General features: G+C 36.8%; 3 protein-coding genes across 5 annotated transcripts; 1 reads left to right on the forward strand and 2 right to left on the reverse strand.

Annotated features, from left to right (window-relative positions):
* Positions 1-55: 55 nt before the first annotated feature.
* Positions 56-2,061, reverse strand: LOC130979031 (uncharacterized). Its single transcript, XM_057902381.1, has 4 exons — positions 1,563-2,061; positions 753-1,034; positions 150-639; positions 56-78 (listed from the first exon to the last, which is right to left on the reverse strand). Exons 1-3 carry the CDS (start codon positions 1,759-1,761, stop codon positions 356-358), a joined length of 765 nt encoding a protein of 254 aa, XP_057758364.1. The 5' UTR covers positions 1,762-2,061; the 3' UTR covers positions 56-78; positions 150-355.
* Positions 1,942-4,966, forward strand: LOC130979030 (cytochrome P450 82A1-like). The gene is made up of 2 exons (XM_057902379.1): positions 1,942-3,020; positions 4,048-4,966. Exons 1-2 carry the CDS (start codon positions 2,028-2,030, stop codon positions 4,678-4,680), a joined length of 1,626 nt encoding a protein of 541 aa, XP_057758362.1. The 5' UTR covers positions 1,942-2,027; the 3' UTR covers positions 4,681-4,966.
* A 5,104-nt stretch (positions 4,967-10,070) lies between these two features.
* LOC130982343 (uncharacterized) lies at positions 10,071-14,266 on the reverse strand. Of its 3 annotated transcripts, none has more exons than XM_057906319.1 (5): positions 13,903-14,266; positions 11,669-12,090; positions 11,246-11,325; positions 11,075-11,133; positions 10,071-10,739 (listed from the first exon to the last, which is right to left on the reverse strand). In XM_057906319.1, exons 2-5 carry the CDS (start codon positions 11,948-11,950, stop codon positions 10,435-10,437), a joined length of 726 nt encoding a protein of 241 aa, XP_057762302.1. In that variant the 5' UTR covers positions 11,951-12,090; positions 13,903-14,266; the 3' UTR covers positions 10,071-10,434. The 3 variants fall into 3 exon arrangements, with proteins under 3 accessions (XP_057762302.1, XP_057762301.1, XP_057762300.1); XM_057906318.1 differs by having other exon boundaries at positions 13,864-14,266; XM_057906317.1 differs by having other exon boundaries at positions 10,072-10,739; positions 13,143-14,266.
* Positions 14,267-16,067: the final 1,801 nt, after the last annotated feature.

A 16,067-nucleotide genomic window follows, 5' to 3' on the forward strand; every position in this document is an offset into this window, starting at 1 on the left:
TTTTTTTTATTTCCTGTTCTTTTGTTTTTTTTCTTTTTTTCTCATTTTTTCTTTTGTCTCTGCCAAATTCAGAATCCCCTGAAACATGAGTTATTTTAGTTAGCACCATTAGGGTAAATAAAGTACACTAACTTATTATGATTACTCACCAAAGTTTCCTCTCTCTCTTCATTCATTCTTTTCACCAACTGCTCCTTAGTCCAGTTGGCAATCCATGGCTTTGGTGGTCTTTCACCCCTGTTGTTGCGTTTGTTTTTTGAAAGGTGAAAGTAGATTATCATCAGGGCGAAGAGGCAGCCATTGATTGCCTTCTTCTTCTTCTCCTGGTAGTCTGTTATGCCCCTGATCATGAAGGTCAAGACATGCCCCCCCAGTTTCTGTCCTCTATGCCCTCCATCTCAAAAATCGGGACCAGGTGCACCGGCGATATTTTGTTTATCGTCGTTGGCAAAAGGAACGCCATCTGTATGTAGAGGATGAATATCCTCTTGAACATCAGGCGTTCCTCTTCGTTGCCAACGCCGATTTCCATCATTTCATCGGTAAGACTTTTGAGGGTCTTACCCTGGAATCTTTTATAAATTATTTTGTCAGATTCAGAAAGTTTCTTGTAGTCAACTTTCTCAGGAAATAGATCTCCTACAAAAAGGAAAACAACAAAGCAACCAAGTCAGTTCAGATACACCCAAGCATCAGGTTAATATACACCCAAGCAACAACTTAATATACATCTATAATTTTGAGCTAATTACCTGTTGCATTGATGCCAAGCGCATCACCTATTTTTTTCGGGGTTATATGGAAAGAACCATATCCTGTCCTCAGTTTGTTCTCCCCAAGTTTGAAGTTTTTTGCCAACTCTCTCAAGAGTTGGTGATCCACCCTCAGTGGTGGGATGTGCATCAACCCACCGAATCCAAGATCCCTGACAATGGCCTTCTTCTCCTCAGTCATGTTTCTGAACTTATCATTCAGGAGATGTGTGGCACATTTGAGGTCTTTGGTTTGGTTTCTTGCTGCCATTTTCTCTGAAACTAAAAATACACCCAAAGACATCAGTAATATACACCCATATATATGACTCAGATACACCCATTGATAACAACTAAGATACACCCATTGATAACAGTAAGATACACCCATATATATGAGTCAAGACAGCCAGATATTCGCAAGATACACCCATTCATAACAGTGAGATACACCCATTCATAACAGTGAGATACACCCAAAGATCTCAAACAAGATACACCCATTGATTACAGTGACATACACCCATAGATATTATTCAGATACATCCATATAGATATCAGACAGATATCACTCAGCCATGCTTCAATATAAAGCCACATTACAAGGTTAAGCAGTTTACACCCCCGAATATACGGAATAAACCCCCAAAAATCAACAAAAATAGCAGGAGAACTTAGAACGACGTAGAACTAAGAAGAACGACGTATAACTCAGAAGAACGACGTATAACAAAGAAGCAACAGTAACAGTAAACCCTATCAGAACGACGTAGAAGAAAAGTAAAATATACAGTATTTTAATGCACTTACGTTGAGTATTCTTGGTTTGTTTTTTCTTCAGATTCTTCTTCACAGAGAGGTTGATGGTGTTTTGATGCAGTTTTCGAACTACGATTTCTATATTTTGAAAGTTGATCTTCGCTCGAAAATGAGAGGGTTTCGTTGATTTGAAAGTGCCTTGAGAAATGGAAGAAGTGGAAGAAGTGGAAGAAGTGGAAGAGTCTCCCATACGTAACCGTTCGAATGCTGAGCGCGTGATTTGGACGCGGCATCTTATCTCTCTTTCGTGCGCGTGTTTCGTGTTTGGGCTGGGCCAACTTGGTTGCTTGTATGCTTGTATGTGTAGCAGGCCCGTATTATAAATAAGAGATCAATTATATTTTTATCCATATCTATGTTTCGGGTGTTTAGTATAAGGTACTTACTCACACAAGAAAAGTCATATCTAGCAACTCCAAACACAAACCGACATCCGGTGAGAAAAACAGAGGAAAAATGGATTCAGTCTTAAATTACCTAAACCCCACCGCCATAATCGGAATCCTTTCTCTAATAATAGTCTTGCTCTATATACTTCTCTTTCGTCCCTTCAAACCTGGTGGTAACCTCAAAGAACCTCCCATGGCAGCTGGTGCGTGGCCTATACTGGGTCACCTTCCATTGTTGCGCGGTTCACAGCCACTCCACACGACTTTAGGCACCATGGCTGATAAATATGGACCTCTTTTCACCATCAAGTTCGGCGCTACAAAGGCCATAGTACTCAGCAACTGGGAAATGGCCAAAGAGTGTTTCACCATAAACGACATGGCCGTTTCGTCTCGCCCCAAAACCGTTGCAATTGAGAACCTTTCTTACAACTTCGCCGTTTTCGGTTTAGGACCGTACGGTCCATACTGGCGCGAGCTTCGAAAGATCGTAACGCTAGAGCTACTCTCGAACCGCCGCATAGAGCTACTAGGCCACGTTCGCGTCTCTGAAGTTCAAGCTTCCATTAACGAGCTCTATAGTCTTTGGTCCAGAAAGAAAAACAAGGAGTCTTATAACTCTGATGATGACGGTTATGTGTCGGTGGAGATGAAAGAATGGTTTTCGCAACTGACCTTCAACACGGTTCTTAGAATGATTGCTGGAAAGAGATACTTTGGTGGTGCTACCGCGGATGCTGTGTCGGCGGCCGGCGGCGAGGAAAAGGCGAAGAAGTGTTTAAAATTAATTGAAGATTTTATGCATCTTTTGGGGTTATTTACTGTGGGAGACGCTATTCCTGCGCTCAGGTGGATGGATTTGGGAGGCCATGAGAGAGCCATGAAAAGAACTGCTAAGGAATTGGACAGTGTTTTGAATGAATGGTTAGAGGAGCATAGAAGAAGTTTCGGTGAAAAGGCTACCAGTGAACGTGACTTCATGGATGTTATGATTTCCATTATCGGAGAAAAAAAGATTCATGGGTTTGATGCTGATACTATAATTAAAGCCACAACAATGGTATGAGTTTATTTTTAAGTTGTGTACGATTTTATTAGGAGTTAATAATCAACTGATATAAGTTCAATATATTAAAAATTAAAAATGTACTTTAAAAATTTAGAAATACGTCCTTAAAATTGGATAAAGTATATTTTTTGTTGTTTAAGTTTGTTAAAAATTTTAAAAATATTCTTAAATTTTATTTTGTTTTAATTTTGTCCAAAAAATTTTCGACTTGCATCAAATATATTCCTAAAAACTAATTTTTCAAAAAATTTAGAATCAATTAGCAACAATTTTATAAGAATAACCATCAACACAAGTAAATCAGAGATAATTGTTATGCATTATTGCTGAATTAGTCTTAATTTTTTTGAAAATGTGGCTGAGTATATTTAATGCAAATAAAATTTTTTTGAAAAAAAATAAAAAAACTTAAAAATATTTTTAAAATTTTTCGCAAACTTCAAAGACAAGAGATATATTTTATCCTTTAAAATTTATGTTAACTTATATCTTATGGCTTATTGTTATTGTTTGTCTATATTTATTTAAAAAATGTTATGTGCAGATTTTAAATTAGTCACCAAATTAATTATTATATATTTATATATAAATATATGTATTTTATATTTTAATATGCATTTACACTGATAATTATTTTGGTAGCTAATTTTTTTAGGTATGCATAGCATAGTTGATATTTATTGTTTATTCTGTTGCTTGTTGATTATAGTATAGCTTACATACAACTCTAGTCAAACATAGTGTCAAAAGTTAGTTTTATTTTTATTTTTATTCTAGTGTTATTTCTTACTTCTATTTTTCTAAATTAGAAAATAAGTAAAGGAAATGATCAATATATTGAAATTTGAGAATCAGTACAAAGTTGTGTAATTCAATTAAAAATGAGTAAACTAATATGGCTATTATTGGTTTTACACAATTCGACTAAGTGTCCTGTTTTTCAGAACAATCATGTTGAGAAAATTAATTAATTATAGCAGCATTTTTTTCTGATTAATTTGGTAAACCTTTTTTGCAGGCAATGATCGTGGGAGGAACTGATACAACTGGTGTTACTCTTACATGGGCACTAAGTTTGTTATTAAGAAATCCTCGTACACTAAAAAAAGTAAAAGAAGAACTCGATAGTCAAATTGGAAAAGAGAGATGCATAACAGAGTCAGATTTAAACAAATTGGTGTATCTTCAAGCCATAGTGAAAGAGACACTAAGATTATATCCAGCAGGTCCTCTTGGAGGACCACGTGAATTCACAGAGAGTTGCACTTTAGGTGGATTTTATGTTAAAAAAGGATCTCGACTAATTACAAATATATGGAAGATTCAAACTGATCCTAGTATTTGGTCAGATCCCTTGGAATTCAAGCCAGAGAGGTTCCTCACAACTCACAGAGACACAGACCTTAAGGGTCAGCATTTCGAGTTTTTGCCATTTGGAAGTGGTAGAAGGATGTGTCCTGGAATGTTGTTTGCACTTCAAATGGTTCACTTTGCTTTGGCCAGGTTCTTGCACTCGTTTGAGATTTTGAAACCATCTTCTGATGAAGCAATTGATATGACTGGTATCCTTGGACTGTCTTATGCTAAAGCTACTCCAATTGAGATTCTCATCAAGCCATGTTTGGCTCAAGCTTGTTATGAAACCATGTAATCTTTAGTACTTAGTAGTATATGCCGGTGTTCGTGTGGTACAACTATATGAAGCTATGAAGTATAGTGCAGAAGATTTGATTTGGATTCCAGAAAATGATCTGATACCAGACAATGTTATAGCCTACACCTTAGCTTGTGAAGTTGGATGATGATCTATTGAAATATCTTAGTGTGGTTAGTGGTCTAATAAGTAGTAAGTGCTTTTGGTTATGTTTGTTAAATTTTGGATTGACTTTATATTGAGTTAATATGATTGTACTCTATCATATTACTATTATACTCCACTTTGATGAGTATTAATATACAAAAGTATAGCTATCGATAAAATTTCTTTTGCAATTGTTGAAACATTGGTAGCTGTTGAATAAATGGTAATTAGCCAAGTAACTTCTCACTACATAGCTGTTTATCACTTTATTGCATTGTTCAATGCTAACAAGTTAGCAACATAGGATTAAAACCCTTCATATAGGCTATAACAGGATGGTACCAAAGTAATGGAAATTACATTCCTCAATCATCATTTCAAGTTACAAGATTAGCAGCTGCAGAATTTATAAGTTCTACTAATTGTGGGTTTGAAAAATTTATCTGTTCTATATAACATTTTGAGGTGCATTTACAAACCAAAATCAGTGTTGTTAAGATATAGTACTAGTTTAAGAGGAATCACCAGTGTTGATATTGGCATTAGGTTCCTTATTTAAAAAGATTGAGACATACTGCACGATGGACAACCAAATAGAATATAAAGTTGATAAGATTACAGAACAATTAGTAAGGTATGCAAATTTTAACCTGGTCTGTACATAGTGTTTTCCATTTACTAGCCAATGGTTGAGGACAGTATCATCCTGCCTACATGAGTCATATGTTAGCTAAATCTGAATGCAATTTAGCTAAATTTTACACACTCTTTTTATTTTTTAAAGAAACAGCACCTTATGCACTTACTAGCACGTATCTTCATAAGTCCTAACCATAACTGTAGTGTTCTCTTCCAAGTTACAGAAGTAAAGGAAATTGGTTCATATAAATGAATTTGAACTTACAATTGTCTCAATTAATCAACACTGCATAAAAGGAATGGCTTGTATTTGAAAATTGAAATTTTACAAAGGAACACGACATAGAAGAAAAAAAATATAAATAAAAAACTTACGAAAGGGTAAATTAAATTGTTCTTTTGTTGCTTGCTTATGTATAAATTGGAATATAATTATACAAAATTGGGGATTTATTTTAAATAAATAAATTAAATTCCATATTTATATGTGTTCATACTCTGACCATCGCTTAGCCAGGCCCAAAACGAATAAGGCTGAATCGATAAATATTTACCTGGATCGACACCTACCCAACCTCATAGCTTCTACAATCTGAATCATTAACTAGCTCCTACAATCTTTTCTATTTATTTAGAAAGGAGATCTCAACAACCTCTCTATCAAAACAGAGTAACCAACCCACCACTAAAGGTGGGACTACTCAAAAGATAGTTATTAACTCTACGATGATGACGAGCAGGATCAGTAGTTGCTTATTTATGTTTAGTTTCATGTACTTATGAGTATGTTATTTATGTTTATTTATATTTAGTTTCATGTATTCTGACTTCATTCTGTGTATGACTTTGTCAGTTTGCTTATTCAGATTTTCACTATTTCATATTTGGATGGCACATCATACATTGAATGACAAATATAATGAAATTACCTTCATGTACTCAAGAGAATCACAAACATAATGAAATTAACTTTACTCAAGAAAATGACAAACATAATGACATTAACTTTACTCAAGAGAATCACAACTACATAGAGAAACACGAAATATAAAAGGCAGAACAATAAAAGCTTGATCACAAGGACGACATGGACTAAAATAAAGACAACACAAATACAAAAGGAGCAACAGAAACAAAACCAACAACATCATGACAGCTATCCATCACATCCGGCCATGGAGCCTCGCTGAGGCCAACTCCTACGAGTGTGTCTTGGTTGTCTGCAGAGGCCACAATAGTCTGAATATCATAAGTAGGCCAAAGTCCATCTGGAATAGGCGGCAAAAATCTCATCCGGTATACACTAAACACCTTACTCATGGTATAAACTTCATGATGTAGCCCAGTTCAGTCGGGACTGAGCACAACATGCGATCGCATGGCAGCACAGGTAATGGAGAGCCTAAAAGTACCCGCAGTCACATGTGTGATCCCTGAGAGAAATCCGATACTTACCGAGCGAGAAGTTACTGGTAGGAGTCGTCTTAGCCACAGTATACTCAGATTGATGCTTATCAAACAGAGTGAAGGTGAAGCATCTCGAATCTCTCAAGTTGCACTATATTGCCTTCACCAGAGCTTGGCAAAACTGGTGCCCAGTTTCCAATTGCGCTTCTGCCGTCTGTCATCGAATGACAAAAATTCTGCAAGCCTTCCGTATGTGAACTTCACCAATGTAGTGACCGGCAGATTTCGTGTGCCTTTCAATACATAATTAACGCACTCGGATATGTTTGTCGTCATGTGGCCGAACCGTCTGCCTCCATCCTGGTGCTGGATCCACTTATCGTACTCCATTCTGTTCGCCCAATTGCACATGGCTGGATTCTCAGTCCTTATAATATGAAACCAATAGTCAAATTCTGCCTCAGTCTTAGCATAAGCTGCATTTAAAAATAGTCATCTTACATCCTGACCCTTGAAAATGAGGGCGAAATCAGCTGCAACGTGATGAATGCAAAACGCTCTATATGCATGAGGTGGTAGCCAACCACTGTCAGGTGCCTCCAGTGCAGCATTAATGTCATTGTGCATGTCAGAGATCACTAGAATACCTTCTTATGGGATCACATGTTGACGCAAGTTGGATAAGAAAAAAGCTCAGGACTCCGCATTCTCACCTTCCACAAGTGCAAAGACAATGGGCAAGATATTCAAGTTACCATCTTGTGCAATAGCTAGAAGCAAAGTGCCATCGTACTCCCACACAAATGAGTCTCGTCGATGCTGATTAGTAGCTTGCAATATCTAAATACCTCAATGCATGGAGGAAATGTCCAAAAAAGACGATGAAAGTACACTGTAGACTCATCAACCTGATCACCGACACGTACCAGAGAAGTCTTCAATAACGCCACGGTTCCATCCATCGTGGATTGCACACCAAGGATCCAACGGGGCAACTCGACATACGACTCTTTCCAATTCCCGTAGATCTGGGCAACTGCCTTCTGTTTTGCCATCCACACCTTCCTGTAACTAGGCTTGAATCCGTAGGTTGCCTCAATAGCTTCTTGCAATACTTTTATCGTAACCGCTGCATTGGGTCCAACCAACGAAAAGATCCTTGCACAAATGAGATGATGATCCAGCTATCGATGATCGCTCAAAATCGATGTGGCCAAGCAAGTGTGAGGTCCGTTGTACCTTCTAGCCTCCCAAATACTCTTTTGCTGCCAAAGTGTGATACGAATCATCCACGTGCAACCTTTCTCGAACTCCTTGCATCTCCCATAATACTTCAGATGATCTGACTCTATCACCCAGTACTCAACTGTACGACGGATGCTATAATTCTTTATGCTCAACACAGCTCCCTCCTTAGTTTGGAAAGATTGGCCAATCTGAAATTCCCCAGAAGAATTTTTCTTGTGTAATCCTTGACCTTCAAAGATAGGATCTATGTCCAGTTGCTAGCAGACGGCTTACATGTTCAGCGTTGAGAAATGTGGAGGGTGTTGCTGTGACCCAGAACTGGATGACCCCTGATGTGTAGGTAAGTTTCTAGGAGTATCCTCGTCACTGTCCCCCACGATGTGAGTTGGCTCATCGTCTGAATCATCCTCTCGCATCACATTTTCAACCCGATCTGGTTCACCGTCACCTAAAATACCCAGAATCATATGGGGTGACCTAGCTATCCCAACTACAACAGATGGAGGATCAGCCAACAGACAACCAGGTGCAACGACATGCATCAAGGTAGAAGCACCACCTACCGTCGTCAACTGACGATTCGGCGTTGATGCCCTATAACTATCGACACCATCTTCCAACTTGGCATACAGCTCGTGTATTCTCACTTTCGGAAAACTACGCCGACAATGAAATAAAACCTGCATGTCTTCGTCCGGTCCTATCACAAATGTTTCATACTGCACACCAGTTGACACAACCACAATTAGAATCTTGTAGAAATACCTTCTTTACTCACTTGGCTCCACACAACCACGCCTTTTACAATATACTCGTCTTTAGTTCTGACAAAATATTTGTTGGCCGGATAAAAACACTCACCGGTTCTCTTTTAGTGAACTTAACACCGTGCCTTTTGCTTCTTTTTTTTTAAATTTTTTTAAAGCAATGGATTAGAACAAAAATTTTTTTCTCAATATTCATTTGTAAATTTGTGAAAATGACTCTCTACCATCACACCACTTCCTCCTTCTTAATATTTATAAGCATTTTTGTGTAGGCATAAACCACTATATCTCTCCCGCGATTTATGCATTATTGGATTTCAAAAAGAAACTGCTGGAAGGAAAGTCGCAATTTTTTCTTTATTTTATTTAAACGTAAATACGCAATTTTTTTTTTATTTTATTTAAACGTAAACAGTTATACCCTCTAGTGGTTTATGTGTATTGACAATCCACAAATCCCTTATCACGGTTTCGATTAATATAAAATTTTCATTTGCCTATGCAATATTTAAATATTATAATTTGATAAAATTAAAATGGAAATGATTTATTTTGATAATTTACCCCAAAAAAATCCAATGTTAGTCCCAAAATAATTGGTACCAACATATCAGCCGCCTATAGCACCGACGGACACTCACTCTCAGTCTCACACATAGCCGAAAATTTCGACCGTTGCCGCTCCTTCTCTTCTCCGATACGCTACTTAAACTTTGAATTCTTAAATGAAATGAAATGTTCTTCAACTCCAAATTATAAATAAATTTTGAAAAGGGAGTTCCAATCATGCTACAAGATTAGTTGTTAGTGAATTGAGGCAAAATATCAAGTGTTATCGTTATTACGGGACAGTATATTGGTGAGAAAGTTTTCATTCCTCGAATGAATTTAATCTCATCTGATCCAGTTTTAGAGAAGACGATTTCCTATTGGACTTTGTTTTGCCATGACCATTTTTAAAAGTCAAGGGCAACCACTCTCTCATGCCGGTTTGTTTTTGTCAAAACATGTTTTCATTTATGGATAACTCTGTTGCTATAACAAAAATGCATGAGATAGTACTAAAAATGTCATGTATCAAGAGGTTTTTGAGAAGATTTGGAATAACGTGATATGATAATGCAGTGATTTTCATGAAGATCATACTTTGAATGTAATGCAAAGCTTTACTTTATTTTCCCTTGCTATTCATATTGTATTTTCTTAAATGTTATTTGTAGAATTAACAATCAAGAAAATAGATCAATGTTCATAAATAATATTGATGTTTTTCTAGTTTCACACATCCTTCATTATATATATAATTGGTATAAAACACATAAAAGTATTTGAATGCAAGATTTTAACAAATAAAAAATGAAGAAATATCTCCTCTAACCTTGCCATGAGTCATTTCCATTTTGTATCTTCCTTCGCCATAGGGCATAGGCTGCAGACAGACATCTCGATAAACAGGTTCATTTGCAACTTCAATGTCCTAACTCCAATCAACCCTTCTTCTTTGCTTGTTGCAGCAATTTAGTATTTGTCCAATTAAAAGTGGTCACAGAATCGGCATGTTCAACGCTTGCAAGACATCCTTAAACTCAAAATCATGTGTTTCTTTGTTGAATCTCTCAACCAGTTTGTACCTCACATCATTCAAATAGAAAGACTGAACAGTTTCTATTAGCCATTCCGCCTCAGAGTCGGTCAGCTTGCTGGTAAACACAACATCCCCACGGATAAGCACCAAGTCCTTGGTCTCAGCAAATTCTTTGTAAAAGGTCACAGTAAAATAGGGGGCTGCTTGTGTTCCCCTGGCCTTGTAATCTTCAAGACCCGTAAAAAGAATGTGTGGCATCTGCACTGCAAGAAAAGAATGAATATGCATCTCAAAATCAAATTGGAAGAAGAGAAGCAAATAGAGACAACAAAACAAATAAATCGTTTGCATCAACACAGCTGAACTGAACGGTATATTCACGTTTCCATTTGCTATCTGAATAGATTGAGCTTATAAAATTTCTACTAGTAACCTAGATTTTTAGGATACACATAAGGGTCCAAGGTCAGTGTTTATCCTATGTATCAAGATCAGACTCTCTTTTAAAAAATCATCAAAGATTTGTATCACAGTTTTGATTCACAAGTATTAATTAAATTTAGACTAAATGATAAGCGAGATAAAATTTTTAACAAACCTTGAACAAACATTGTCGTATAACCGCTTCCTCTCCACACAGGAATGACAAAATATCGGCTGCCGAGGATAAATAAAGCTGAGGTGAGAACATGAATTCTGGAATGGTACAAATATCGTGATACATATCTTAATAACAACCATAATAATAATTAAAAAGAAAAAATAATACCATTCTAAAGCTCTATGCTCCAGCAGGTTATAAAGTTTTGCTTTCATGGATGCTCCAATATGACCTCTTCCCAAGTGATACTGAAATAAAACAAGCCAAATCATATTATCATAAATAAATAAACAAAACTCTTTAAAGGAGACATAAATTGTTACACAACATCTAAGAAAAGCTAACTCAATCTATTCAACATATCACATTAGGCACAAGCAAAAGCATTTTTTTACCAATTTCCACAAATTCCAGTATAAAGAATAAGCAAAAAAAACAAATATAGTAAAAGCAAACAGCAAAGACAAACAAGAGGATTTTGAGTTTAATCTGATCCTTATCTTAATGCATATAAGTCCATAAAGCAAAGAACAAAGAACTATATGATGCATGCTAATTGAGTAATGAGTAGCCCGAAAATGAAAGACTTGCATCATCCCAAATAGAAGCAATATCATCAGGGTAGCGGTCCTGCAATCTTTCAACATCTACAATGGAATCCAAGGGCTTTGGCTGCAAAGGAGTGAACCCACTGGCGAACTTTGACGTCCTGCAAAACCCAGCCGAACCCCATTTCCGGAAATCTCCCGGAATCTCCGGCTGCTGCGATTTCTGGGTAGTTGCTGCAAAGAAAGGGCATTTAAGCAGAAACGGGCTTCTGGCCTTGGACAAAGAAGCTATGGTCCTTGAGATTGTTGAAGATACCCTTTGCATCGTAGAATTCAGAAATGAGAAAAAAGAAAAAATTTGACGATTGAATGAATCAGTGGCAGTGTTTTGTTTTCAGTGGTTAAGCTTGAAAAATTTTGTAGAAGACTGAAGAGGATTTGCATATCTCTGGATGCATCCTATACCTGCCATGATTAAAAAAAAAAAAAAAAAAAAAATCAGGAAAAGAATTCAGCACAAATTCAGCACAAAGTTTCAAATATTTGATCCAAGTGGAAACTTGTCCCATGTAGAATTTATCTGCTTCCCACATGTTCTGTTCGTTCAAGCGTAGTGGCAAGAATAATGGGACTCATCACTAACTGAAACTACATATCAACAAGCACCTTGTAAAATATATAACTATTTTTAAATTAAAACATTTCACCGGTCACTTTTAATTTGAGAATTAGGTGTATTTGGTATGAAAAATTTGATTTGTAAATTGGAAACCGGCGGTTTCTACCTACATATATATCTATATCTAGATTCAGATATTATTATTGGCCAATTATCAAACAGATCCAGCAATCAGAAGTAATTTCCCTAAACAATGAACAAATAAAATAATGAACAGTGAACCACAGAACCAGCAATCAGAAGTAATTTCCCTAAACAATGAAGAACAAATAAAACAATGAACAGTGAACCAGCAATCAGAAGCAATTTCAGTAAACACTAAACAATGAACAACAAATAACACAATGAACAACAATCAGAAGCTGTTGAACAGAATAAAACAATGAATCAATAATTATCAAGGTTTAGAAAACCGAACCAGTCATCAAACTGCTCTAGCTACTGGTTTACTGATTTAGTGGTTCAACCGGTTCAATCGTGGTCAACCGAAATAACCGTTTTATAGTAAAATAATATAAACTTTAAAATATCATCCAAATTAAAAGTATTACATCAACCACAATGTTGTAATCTCATCTAAATACAAACTTAAAAGTCAAATAAATAGCAAAAGAAACAATCAAACATGAAATGCCAACATCAAAATTTGTCATCAATAAACAAAATCCGCAAAAATTTGCTCCAGATTTACCAACAACCTAATAACAGATATAGAAGATATAGTGAATGAAAATCCTGTGAGCAAAAATTTAAAGGCTGAGCTAAGGAGAGCTATGAAAATAGCAATAGAAGGCTAGAGAATAATGACGAAGGAGTTAGCCAAGCCAACCAAACTCACCCATCGGAGGTGCCAGAAGAAAGCAATATTGTTATTAAGGACCATGAACTATTGGAGGAAGATCAAGATAACACCAGTAAGCTCCAACACACAAGCTGTACAGGTAGTGAAGATCTTAACACGAGCAAGGAAACAAAGCACTAGACAATGGAGCAAGACGATGAGCGGCTGAGAAAGATTAAATCGCGAAAATCAAACTTATTCATTATTATCATCTTTCAACAACACATGATTTCACAATTTAAAACCTTATTCACCAGCTTCTCTTCTAATTCATCTGGAATATGTGCAAATGCACTTTACAGTATCCAAATATCCAAATACAACAACTCAATAATCTCAAGTTCTCAACTCTCAAGGACAGCAACAGGTATACAACAAAAAAAATTAACAACGAAAGACAAAAGCAGAACCATAACAGAATCAAACAGCATCAGTCAATCACTGTAAAAACTGAAATTCAAAATAGAAATTAAAGACAATAGAACTACAAATTATCAATCCTAAACCACAGACAACAATAATTGAAGAAAAATAAAAAATCAGTAAATCACAAATTAAAAATTATTAATTAACAATATTCAACCATTATTCAACCTATTATTCAACCTAGGAATTCATAGATTAATTAACAATTATTCAACCCATAAGGCCATAACAAGTTCAGAGATTATTCAACAATAATTATTCAACAATTATTGTTAAAAAAATAGTAAAATGCCTAGAAGAACAGAGCTAGCGACGGAGGCATGAACAGAACTGGCAACGATGGCAGGAACAGAGCTTGCGACGGAGGAGCAGAGCTTGCGACGGAGGAACAGAGATGGCGCCAGCGACGGTGGAACAGAGCTACGCGACGGAGGCAGGAGGCGAGCCCGGCGACTTTGCTTCCACTGCTGAGAGTCTGAGACGTTAGGTGAGTGAGGGACCGAGTGAGCTTCGAAGCTCCAACCGGCGACGGCGTCAGGAGCAGTCCGGCGGCTGAACGAAAGGGAGGGATTAAGCTCGCCGGTGTTGAGAGGAACGGCCAGCTCGAGGGTGATGGGAGGGACGAGAGAGGGAGTGTGTGCTGCGCCGTTGGAGAGTTGGAGGGAGTTAGGGTTAGTAGGGTTGGGGTTGTTTTACATTACTGAATGCTAAACGGCTGCGTTATGGTGTTTTTGGGCAAAATAAGAAAATTGGCCAGATTTCGGTTCGGTTTAACCTATTGGTTACCGGCCGATTTAACAGTTTAACTTTGGTTTTCAATTTTTACGGTTTTAGAATATAATCGAACCGTAATTCTTATCAGTTTGCAGTTTAATCAATGCGACTGTCGGTTCGAACCGGTTTCCAGAATATTGATAATTATTTAACAACAACTAGCAACAATGCAATAATTATTGAACAGAAATTAGTCAAATTACATATCTGATTCGGAGGCTTAGACTCCATATCTGACTTGAATCGGTGGCTAGGTGGCTCGGTGCTGTGCTATGCTGCGGGTGGCCAGATCAGTCATGTTGGTGGCGCCGGGGGTGGTGCACTGCTGGCTGTCGGAATGTGCTAGTGGTGTAATGTCTACAACTGCGACTCCGCGAGGGTGGTGCTGACTGGGGCTGGGTGGTGTTGTCCGCGAGGAAGTGTTGGAAGCTTGGGAGGAAAGGTTCGACGGCGCCGCGAGGTGGTGGGAGGAAGGGTTTCGCCGGCGCTGGGAGGGGATGCAAGAAGGTGAGTTCGCCGCCAGTCCTGGGTTTCGTCGAGTGAGACTGAGAGTGAGCGCAGTGAGAAAGTGAGAGTAGAGAGCAGCTACGGCTAGGTTTACATTTGGGGGTGGGTTAGATTAGGTCACATTTGGAGTCGGGGTTGGTTTTTAAGGTTTTTTATAAAACACAAAAATTGTAATATCATTCTCCAACATTAAAAGGCTAATTTTTGTTTATATTGATTAAATATATGTGTAATACACTGTTATTGGAAGATTATGTGTTTTTTTTTTATATGGTGTTTTATTCAAATCGGACGGTCTGATTTGTTTAAAGAAAAAAATAAACTACAAATCGGAGGGTCCGATTTGTTTGCAGAAAAAAATAAAATACAAATCAGAAGGTCTGATTTATATTTTTTATTTTTTAAAATAAAAATCAGACGGTCCATTTCAACATTTAAAAAAAAATATTTTCTAAACAAATGGGTCCAATTTGTGATTGTTTATTTAAAAAAAAAATAATGCAAACAAATTGGTGTTTCCAATTTGTATATTCCATACCAGTGTGAAACACACCTCTCTTCACAACTTCTTGTTATACACTTCTCTTTCTCACACATGAAAAATAATAAGCGACATTAAAAATAAGTGAATATACTCATAATATATATAAAAAAGAATTGCGAATTCAAAAACCATTTTTTCATCTAGTGGTAGGAGGAGTGGGGTGTTTAGGCTTTAAGTGCACATGCCATGCATTTATTAATTCATGCAAAGGAAGTGCTCCATGCTCAGTTGTTGTGTTGTGGACTTGTGGTTCTGCTGACTCTCTCTGTTATCCTTTTCCTTCAACTATGTTTTTGTACATTAAAAATGTTATTCTCACATATTTGTTTAACTCTATTGCATTTTTACAGTGCAAATAATTCTGCAAAAACCAATATCCTTTATCCTCTGTATATGTTAATAGTCATCCTTTACTAGTTTGCTTTATATCCTTGCTGAGTCCTTGAAATCCAATCCACTTATGAAGTATCCAAAGAAACTCAACTATTATGAAGTAACCACCAACCACTAACTCAGCTTCTTGTTTCCCTTCTCTCTCAGATTCACGAGCCTTGATTCCCTTTAAAACCCCGTAAATATGTACCATACAAACAAAACATTTGAACATTATTATCATTATTCCAACCACAATAATCACACCCTTTTGTTTTCCTTTGTCCTAAACTGCTTCA

Source organism: Arachis stenosperma, chromosome 5 (assembly GCF_014773155.1).
Source record: "Arachis stenosperma cultivar V10309 chromosome 5, arast.V10309.gnm1.PFL2, whole genome shotgun sequence".
Classification (NCBI taxonomy): domain Eukaryota; kingdom Viridiplantae; phylum Streptophyta; class Magnoliopsida; order Fabales; family Fabaceae; genus Arachis; species Arachis stenosperma.